This window comes from Procambarus clarkii, chromosome 32 (assembly GCF_040958095.1).
Source record: "Procambarus clarkii isolate CNS0578487 chromosome 32, FALCON_Pclarkii_2.0, whole genome shotgun sequence".
In the NCBI taxonomy this organism is placed as follows: domain Eukaryota; kingdom Metazoa; phylum Arthropoda; class Malacostraca; order Decapoda; family Cambaridae; genus Procambarus; species Procambarus clarkii.
Window position 1 is genome coordinate 24267160 of NC_091181.1, and position 10688 is coordinate 24277847.

Sequence of the window (10688 nt, forward strand, 5' to 3'; positions counted from 1 at the left end):
CTGTCTCTATTTTCCGCTTGTTACAATTTATAATAAAGTTGTTACATCTAGGCTTAACGTATTTATGACGTATTAGAACGTTGTTACAACTTGCTATATTGGTTGTTATAACTGGTTAGGAGGTGTTGAAACTTGTTCGAACGTTGTACCAACGTCGTAGTTTCGGTGTGTGTTTGGTGGGTACCGCCCAGCCCACGTGTACAGACGTGTACAGGTTTGTATATCTTGAGCCTCGTTATTGTGACTCATCATCTGGAAGGTTGTACACCTGCCCGACCACAACCCTTGTGGTGACCGTAGGAGTACTCGAGGAGGACACAACAACAACCCTAGTTGATCAGGCGGTCGTGAGACTAACCTGGCTACAGGCAGCGGCTCCACCAAGGAAACCTGTTGAATGATAAAGTACTGTTATGTGTATTATACACCATGAGCCCCTGGTGAGCGTGGTAGTGGGGTAGACCAGACCCTCCCTATGTCAGACACCATATATAATGCCTATATATATATATATATATATATATATATATATATATATATATATATATATATATATATATATATATTATATATATATATATATATATATATATATGAATATATATATATATATATATATATATATATATATATATATATATGTCGTACCTAGTAGCCAGAACTCACTTCTCAGCCTACTATTCAAGGCCCGATTTGCCTAATAAGCCAAGTTTTCCTGAATTAATATATTTACTATATTTTTTTTCTTATGAAATGATAAAGCTACCCTTTTCACTATGTATGAGGTCAATTTTTTTTTATTGGAGCTAAAATTAACGTAGATATATGACTGAACCTAACCAACCCTACCTAACCTAACCTAACCTATATATATAGGTAAGGTTAGGTTAGGTAGCCAAAAAAAGCTAGGTTAGGTTAGGTTAGGTAGGTTAGGTAGACGAAAAAACATTAATTCATGAAAACTTGGCTTATTAGGCAAATCGGGCCTTGCATAGTAGGCTCAGAAGTGAGTTCTGGCTACTAGGTACGACATATATATATATATATATATATATATATATATATATATATATATATATATATATATGTCGTACCTAGTAGCCAGAACTCACTTCTCAGCCTACTATGCAAGGCCCGATTTGCCTAATAAGTGGCCTCAGTCAGTTTAGGACCCGTATTCCTCGGCCACAGTCAGTTTAAGCCCTATATGCCTCGGTCATAGTCGGTTTAGGCCCACAATGCCTTGGCCACGGTCGGTTTGGCTCACCATGCCTCGGTCACAATCGGTTTAGTCCCACCATGCCTCGGCCACGGTCGGTTTAGACCCACCATGCCTCGGCCACAGTCGGTTTAGTCCCACCATGCCTCGGCCACGGTCGGTTTAGGCCCACCATGCCTCAGCTACAGTTAGTTTAGGCCCCTTATGCCTCGGCAACAGTTGGTTTAGGCCCACCATGCCTAGGCCACAGCTGGTTTAGGTCCCTTATGCCTCGGCAACAGTTGGTTTAGGCCCACCATGCCTCGGCCACAGCTGGTTTAGGTCCCTTATGCCTCGGCCAGAATCAGTTTAGGCCCACCATGCCTCGGCCACAGTTGGTTTAAGCCCCTTATGCCTCGACCACAGTTGGTTTAGGCATACCATGCCTCGGCCACAGTTGGTTTAGGTCCACCATGCCTCGACCACAGTTGGTTTAAGCCCACCATGCCTCGGCCACAGTTGGTTTAGGCCCACCAAGCCTCGGCCACAGTTCGTTTAGGCTCACAATGCTTCGGCCACAGTTAGTTTAGGCCCACCATGCCTCGGCCACAGTTGGTTTAGGCCCACCATGCCTCGACCACAGTTGGTTTAGGCCCACCATGCCTCGGCCCCAGTTGGTTTAGGCCCCTTATGCCTCGGCCACAGTTGGTTTAGGCCCACCATGCCTCGGCCACAGTTGGTTTAGGCCCACCATGCCTCGGCCACTGTTGGTTTAGGCCCACCATGCCTCGACCACAGTTGGTTTAAGCCCCTTACGCCTCGACCACAGTTGGTTTAAGCCCCTTATGCCTCGGCCACAGTTGGTTTAGGCCCACCATGCCTCGACTACAGTCGGTTTAGGCCCACCATGCCTCGGCCACAGTTAGTTTAGGCCCACTATGCCTCGACCACAGTTTGTTTAAGCCCCTTATGCCTCGACCACAGTTGGTTTAAGCCCCTTATGCCTCGGCCACAGTTGGTTTAGGCCTCTTATGCCTCGGCCACAGTTGGTTTAAGCCCACCATGCCTCGACCACAGTTGGTTTAGGCCCACCATGCCTCGACCACAGTTGGTTTAGGCCCACCATGCCTCGGCCACAGTTGGTTTAGGCCCACCATGCCTCGACCACAGTTGGTTTAGGCCCACCATGCCTCGACCACAGTTGGTTTAGGCCCACCATGCCTCGACCACAGTTGGTTTAAGCCCCTTATGCCTCGACCACAGTTGGTTTAAGCCCCTTATGCCTCGACCACAGTTGGTTTAAGCCCACCATGCCTCGGCCACAGTCGGTTTAAGCCCTCCATGCCTAGACTACAGTTGGTTTAGGCCCACCTTGCCTCGGCCACAGTCGGTTTAAGCCCACCATGCCTCGGCCACAGTTGGTTTAGGCCCACCATGCCTCGGCCACAGTCGGTTTAGGCCCCCCATGCCTCGGCCACAGTTGGTTTAGGCCCACCATGCCTCGGCCACAGTTGGTTTAGGCCCACCATGCCTCGGCCACAGTCGGTTTAGGCCCCCCATGCCTCGGCCACAGTTGGTTTAGGCCCACCATGCCTCGACCACAGTTGGTTTAAGCCCACCATGCCTCGGCCACAGTCGGTTTAGGCCCACCATGCCTCGGCCACAGTTGGTTTAGGCCCACCATGCCTCGGCCATAGTTGGTTTAGGCCCACCATGCCTCGGCCACAGTCGGTTTAGGCCCCTTATGCCTCGGCCATAGTTGGTTTAGGCCCACCATACCTCGGCCACAGTTGGTTTAGGCCCCCCATGCCTCGGCCACAGTTGGTTTAGGCCCCCCATGCCTCGGCCACAGTTGGTTTAGGCCCCCCATGCCTCGGCCACAGTTGGTTTAGGCCCACCATGCCTCGGCCACAGTCGGTTTAGGCCTCTTATGCCTCGGTCACAGTTGGTTTAGGCCCACCATGCCTCGGCCACAGTTGGTTTAGGCCCACCATGCCTCGACCACAGTTGGTTTATGCCCCTTATGCCTCGGCCACAGTTGGTTTAGGCCCACCATACCTCGGCCACAGTTGGTTTAGGCCCACCATGCCTCGGCCACAGTCGGTTTAGGCCCACCATGCCTCGGCCACAGTCGGTTTAGGCCCACCATGCCTCGGCCACAGTCGGTTTAGGCCCGCCATGCCTCGGCCACAGTCGGTTTAGGCCCGCCATGCCTCGGCCACAGTCGGTTTAGGCCCCCCATGCCTCGGCCACAGTCGGTTTAGGCCCACCATGCCTCGGCCACAGTTGGTTTAGGCCCACCATGCCTCGACCACAGTTGGTTTATGCCCCTTATGCCTCGGCCACAGTTGGTTTAGGCCCACCATGCCTCGGCCACAGTTGGTTTAGGCCCGCCATGCCTCGGCCACAGTCGGTTTAGGCCCGCCATGCCTCGGCCACAGTCGGTTTAGGCCCACCATGCCTCGGCCACAGTCGGTTTAGGCCCGCCATGCCTCGGCCACAGTCGGTTTAGGCCCGCCATGCCTCGGCCACAGTCGGTTTAGGCCCGCCATACCTGGGCTACGCGAGTGTTGTCATCCCACCCGGTTTTAGTTTAGTTTATTTATTATGCACCCCATACCCATCTAGTGGGCGGTAGTGGAAAGGGTTACAGAGGCACATAATGGGCTCAGGGACTGAACCCCATTTAGCTAAATTCATTCATTTAGCTAAACAAGTTTCAATTTTGATGTAGTTACAAAATTCAATACACATCATCAATGAGCTCGAGACCAACCTCATGTACAGTCTCTAAATTAAGCAACTGACATACGTGGAGAGCTGGTGTCACAATTTATATGTTTGTCCTACTCACCGCCCCCCATCCAGTGGGCAGCGGTGGATAGGTTACAGTCACTTAATTACTACCTATAATTAGTTAACTGGGGATACTTGGCTAAGTTCCTAGCAGCAGATAATTTTGATTGAAATATATACACATCTTTGGGACATTTGTTATAGAACTGTTTCTGAATTCTCTTATCTTTTCACACTCCATCACATAGTGACGGAGGGTGTGCGAATAATTTTGTTGACACAGTTTACATTTGGTCAAGTCTACATCAGCAGATAATGAGAATTCTCCGAGATACTTGTAACCGAGTCTAAGCCGAGCAGTAGTAACATCTAGAAGTCTGCTGATTTTATTGGAAGATCCATAGATGAGTGGCTCCTCTTACAAGATTGTATGATGATAAATGGAATTACTGGTGTCGATTTCACTTTGCCTCAGATTTACAAGATTTTGTTGAAGTTCTTGGTGTACTATTGCTCATGCCGCCCAAACAAAAGAGAACTAAGCATTCCACCAAATTCATGGCGCGGGCTACGAGCTGAAAAATTCCACGTTGTATTCCTTCTCCAACTTGCTTCTTAGAAGGTCTGTTTATAAATGTCTGGGCATGTGCTGGGTGTAATTTGCTAGAACAAATCACTACATAAACAAGCTCTAGTGGAAGTTTATGTAGGCAGTATATAGCCTAGTTGACAGTGATAGAAAATTTGCTGCAGCATCAAGAAAATAATATTTAACATGTCAATTGTATATTTAATAAATAAAATATTATTAATTACTAGCTGTACCCGGCCACACTGTTGTGGCTCATGCGTTGCTGAGCAACATCAACCTTCCCTTGTCTCCCAGTTGTTCCCACCACTCACCCACCCCCCCTCTCCCCTATTCCCTCGTCCTCCCAACCTTTCCTCACTCCCCCGTTCCCTCGTCCTCCCAACCATTCCCCCATCCCTTTGTACTCCCTACCATCTCCCTGTCCAACGTCCTCTCGGCCTCCAAACCATTCCCCATTCCCCTGTCCCCCACGTCCTCCCCAACATTACCCTCTCCCCTGTTTCTTTGTCCTCCCCAACATTACCCTCTCCCCTGTTTCTTTGTCCTCCCCACCATCCCCCACTCCCGTCCCCTCGTCGTCCCCACCATCCCCCACTCCCGTCCCCTCGTCGTCCCCACCATCCCCCACTCCCGTCCCCTCGTCGTCCCCACCATCCACCACTCCCGTCCCCTCGTCCTCCCCACCATCCCCCACTCCCGTCCCCTCGTCCTTCCCACCATTCCCCACTCCCATCCCCTCGTCCTCCCCACCATCCCCCACTCCCGTCCCCTCGTCGTCCCCACCATCCCCCACTCCCATCCCCTCGTCGTCCCCACCATCCACCACTCCCGTCCCCTCGTCCTCCCCACCATCCACCACTCCCGTCCCCTCGTCGTCCCCACCATCCACCACTCCCGTCCCCTCGTCCTCCCCACCATCCACCACTCCCGTCCCCTCGTCCTCCCCACCATCCACCACTCCCGTCCCCTCGTCCTCCCCACCATCCCCCACTCCCGTCCCCTCGTCCTCCCCACCATCCACCACTCCCGTCCCCTCGTCCTCCCCACCATCCCCCACTCCCGTCCCCTCGTCCTCCCCACCATCCACCACTCCCGTCCCCTCGTTCTTCCCACCATTCCCCACTCCCTCGTCCAATGCATTCCCTAATGATCTCATGTTCCCATCAGAATATTGGTAACATCAAATAATCTGAAGTTATTTGATAGAAAAATAAACTATACTCACGAAATGAACGATATGGTAAACAATACAGCTCAACTCCAATGCAAAGTCACACAAAATAATTAAATTAAAAGGAAAATAAATCGAAATCAATTAAAATTTTATTTATCAATGAAATCAGAACCATTGAAATGAAAACGTCACATATTTAGTAAAGCTTGTGTTGCTCTTACATGCAACAGATGGCGATGTTTCTTAAAAAAAATGTTTTTACCTGCCACAGGTGTGGCATCTATACTTATACTAACAAAATGAACGGTATGGTAAACAACACTGCTCAATTTCAACGTAATGTCACACAAAATAATTAAATCAAAATTAAAATAAATTGAAATCTATGAAAATTCAATTCATCAATGCAATCGGGAACATTGATGAAATCGTAACATATTTAGTATAGCATGTGTTGCTCTTACGTGCAACAGATGACGCTGTTTAAAAAAAAAAACATGTCTTTACCTGTCACAGGTAAAGACCATCTATATAGTAGGTATATAAAAACACGTACGTATTCGAATGGAACTTTATGTCAAAATTTCAAAGCACTCAGTGAAGAACTTTCGGAGATTACAGCGTGTGTTGCTCTTACATCCAACAGATTTCGTTGTTTCCTGTCACAGGTGAGGCATGTATATAGTAAGTATATAAAAACACGCACCTGTTTGATTGCAATTTGTCATAATTTCAAGGCAATCGATAAAGAGGTTTTAAAGATTTCCCTCTCATGAAAAACACATGAAAAACACAGTTATAAAAAAAGCATGGGTTTTCCATCACAGACGTAACATCTATATAGTATGTATATAAAAACCAGCTCGGATGTGAATGGAACGTTGTGTAAAAATTTCAAAGAAATCAATGAAGTACTTTCGGAGATTAGCGATTTTGAACAAACGAACATTTCCATTTTTATCTATATAGATTTGAAGCTTGAAAGCAACGAGGGTCTATTTTTGAACATAAAGGTTTATTTTTTTTTTATTATAAATGGAGGGGGGCGGGGCAAGTTCCCCGGCGTTGCTTTGTCTGTCCGTCTGTCTGTTTCTCCGTTCGTCCATCTAAATATATGTCTATTCTCCATTTCCCCCTTTCTCCATGTGCACTCAACGGTCACAGCCTCAACGGAAGGCTCTCATTATATTATTGATCACAAGTGTGAGTGGCGAAGGTTGTGTGTGGTCTGTGTGCCTCTTCAGCTGGGCGAGCAACACTACAACTGGACGGTATTTCTCTCTTCCTGTCAAGAAGCCACAAATAATAATTCGTTGTGTCTGGAGACAGGAAGCCTGTGTGTGTATGTAAAAAGCCTTATAATCAGATTCCCCCCCCCCCCCAACACTTGGTTGTGGAGGATGCAACCTTCACAACACTTAATTACCGGGTACCAATTTACTGCTAGCTGAACAGGTGCATTAGGTGAAAGAATCCCTGCCCAACCGTTTCTGTTCCGCCTGGGATTTCCGGTTGTGAGTCGAAAACGATCCCAACTCTACTACCGAGACGGAATGTGCAGAGGCCTTTGAGGAAGCCACATATACTTACCTAATTGCCTAATTTACTAACCTAAATGTGCTTGCGGGGGTTTAGCCCTGGCTCTTTGGTCCCGCCTCTCAACTGTCAATCTATTAATGTACAGGTTCCTGAGCCTACATATATGACATGGACAGTGCGGAGGCCTTTGAGGAAGCCATATATGACATGGACAGTGCAGAGAACCTGCCTATCCGCAGGCATAATGCAATATCTTGGCCCCCACCGGTGAAGCTGCCTACCCTTGCAACCCTGTTCATTGCCGGCTATTTTCTTCCTGGAGCGGGAAGGTCTGGGGACATTCATGGCTGGCTGGGAAGCAATAGTGATACTCTAGCACTGACGTTTGCTTTAGTTAATGGAAGTTGTTGTCGTGTTTTAATGCTGTTGTCAGATGTGTTTGTGTTTAGAAGCTGCTGCGGGGTCACCGACCTTACTGATGCAGAGTAGTAGTTAGATAGTTCAGTATTCTTATGCTCGTTAGCATTGGATCTACTTTAACATTCATGAATTAGAGTACCGCAGTTGAACACATTCATGGCAGGTACTAACGTCTTTATATGTGCTTGCCATATTAAGCTCACAGTAGAATGGTCCCAGGTTCGATTCCCACTAAGAGATAAATAAGTACCTGGGAGAAAGACAACTGTTGTGGGTTGCATCCTAGAGAAGATTAGTTGGTGGCCTATGGGAGACCTCGATAAACCTAACGGATTTCCTGTTCTCGACACTACGATTTGAATATCATATATGATTCCCCCAGTGCTGTCTTATAAGTATCTATCTAAGTCGACTAAGTCGTATCCAACCCACACATTGCATATCTCATTACACATTTCCTTTTCTGCAAGTAGTTTAGTGTTACTTCTCACTATGCACGTGTCTATCATTTATTAACTTGTCACTCCTCTTTTTCAAAGAATCCATCATGATAGGCCTACTCTCCTACATCTTGTCTTCTTTCCACTATGGAATCCTGTTTGGTCTCAAGGGTCTCTTCTATATTATGCAACAGACAATGATACGTACACATACTGGCTTCTTACCTCTTTCGTTATCTTAATTACTCTCCTGTGTACATCTCAAGTTATTAAATCATTTATATTTAATTTAAACTCTTCTTGCCCTAATAATCCCCAGTTTTCTTCACAAATTGATTTTGCAGGATTTACTTCCACAAACTCTCATGATTTGAACACATCTGTATCAACAACACTAACCGCCTTAACTTTTATTATGCACCCAATACCTCCCCCCCCCCTCTCGTGGGTGGTGGTGTACCCCATACCGATCCCGTAGTGGTAGTGGACCTCATACTCATTCCGTGGGCGGTAACAGGTCGCTACGGCTTCGGCGGGTAGACGGTTACGTGGGCTTAAAACAGTGTGGGTGAGAAAACATTTTTTTCTGTCCTACATTATGGCTTGTTGAGCTCGAAACCGTTGTTCCTTGTCTGTGTTACATCTGACCTTTTGAAGTTGTCTGGGTCAATATCTTCCAAATTATTCAGTATTTTAAAAGTTTCAATGAGATCAGCCCTATCATGCCTGGTTTCCAGTGTTGTTAATCCTGTGGCCCTCAACCATTCCTGGTATGAAAGCCGACTTAGTTCCTGGAATGATTTCTGTTTCCCAGTGTTGAACTTTCTCCAAAAGCAGCTATGTCTTTCTGAAGGTTCTTCTTAGTTTCTCATTTAAATTGGTTGAGAGAAGAACAGTCTTTGATGTGATTTTGGAGGTCATTCCACATTTTGAGACCCTTAATTTGCAGAGCATTTTTACTTTGGAATATCGAAAGATATTTGTTTCTTGTGTGGTGCCCATGGGTTCTGTTACAGCCCTCTAGGAATTGATCTGTAAATTTAATTTATCTAAGACAATTACAATCTTGATAAATTAGTTACATTGTTTAGTGTTCTTAATTGGATGTTGTTGACCAACAGGTGACCACGATGTTCACTTGCTACAGTTACAACACCTGCCTCAACCGACTACAGACCGACTACGCTCGCCACCTCCTGAGACGCAGGCAGGATGAAGTAGTGGCTGAAAAACGTAATACAAAAAAATATTTTGTTTTGCATGTCACTTAAAATTTGCTTTGATTGTATAACAATATTTTTAATTCGTGATCACCAATTGACTATGGCAGGGTAAACCTTAGCTCAGATTTATATGTTAGCTCAAATTCATGCCTGACTTCTCCACTCACCTCATCACTCTCCTCTCCTTATCTCCCCTCTTGCCTCATATAGGCTCCTTCCCACTCTTCTTTGTCACATCTTGATAAGGGCCCAGTATGAACAAAAACGTTGTTAATTTCGTTTCACAGGTGAGTAGTTGGGTTATTCTCATAAGTATATTTTGTGGAAACACATCTATTATCGTTGAAGCCACAATCGGTTAGACCCTTATACATCAACTGACGGAAGTTGAAATCTAAGGGTTGATGCTTCTCCCATACTCCCATGTACTAAATAATTGCTGCCTTATAGGAATCTTTCATTTACATAAATCATAATGTTTAGAACATAATGTAGCTGTCATTTACCCTCTTTACTCTTCTTATGCTGGACATATTGTTGCAAATTATGTAACAACAATGTTAAGTCTGCAGGCACAAACAATGCTCTCTTCTGTCATGTTAGGGATTCTAATCATGCTGTTGATTGGTTTCCCTCCAAAATAATCTTTCCTGCCTCTACTCTACACAGACGCCGTCTTGTTGAATCAGCTCTGATACACAACGTACCCAACATGAACTTGAGTCCTGCATTTGTTGCTGTTGACTCTTCCTTTTCACTGTATATACTCTAATGTTCTAGACTTTCTAACAGACATGACATAACATAAGCTGGCCCTTCCACGTATCTTTCTTTCTTTCTTTCTTTTCCTTTCCCTTGTTTTCTCTTACGATCCCTTTCTTATTCCTATTACTATCCCTTTTATTTCACCTTACCTTTCGTACCCTTTGCCTTGCATTTTCTTCCTATAAGAGTTTCTTCTCCTCACCTCTCTCTTGCCTATTTATTGTCATTGCCTCCTTCCCTCATCAAAATCGACTTGAGAATGGTCCAGGACACACTGAAACGTCGTCGTTCCTTCACTTTCTAGTGTGTGGTTTGGTCAGCATGAATCAACAGTATTATAAATTGTTAATAATCTATTTCCAGCACCCACCTCTGGCAACACAGTTGACCGTCTCCACTGGTATATCAAAGACAATGCCGAAACCCACAGAACTATTAAGTTTGATCTTGTGCTTGACCCAGAAGCAGCCAAGCCAGTGCTTCGCCGGGGACAAGCATTCTACCTGGCCATCAGGTTCCACGACGACTTTGATGTTACGAA

The 10688-nt window shown here is 46.1% G+C and overlaps 1 protein-coding gene across 1 annotated transcript in view; it reads left to right on the forward strand.

Annotated features, from left to right (window-relative positions):
- The window catches only part of LOC138370475 (uncharacterized), a 63256-nt gene extending 53881 nt beyond the window's left edge, over positions 1-9375 (forward strand). The window contains exon 2 of the mRNA XM_069334844.1: positions 9281-9375. Within this exon, the coding sequence (XP_069190945.1) occupies positions 9281-9375 (95 nt within the window). The remainder of the gene's footprint in view (positions 1-9280) is intronic.
- Positions 9376-10688: the final 1313 nt, after the last annotated feature.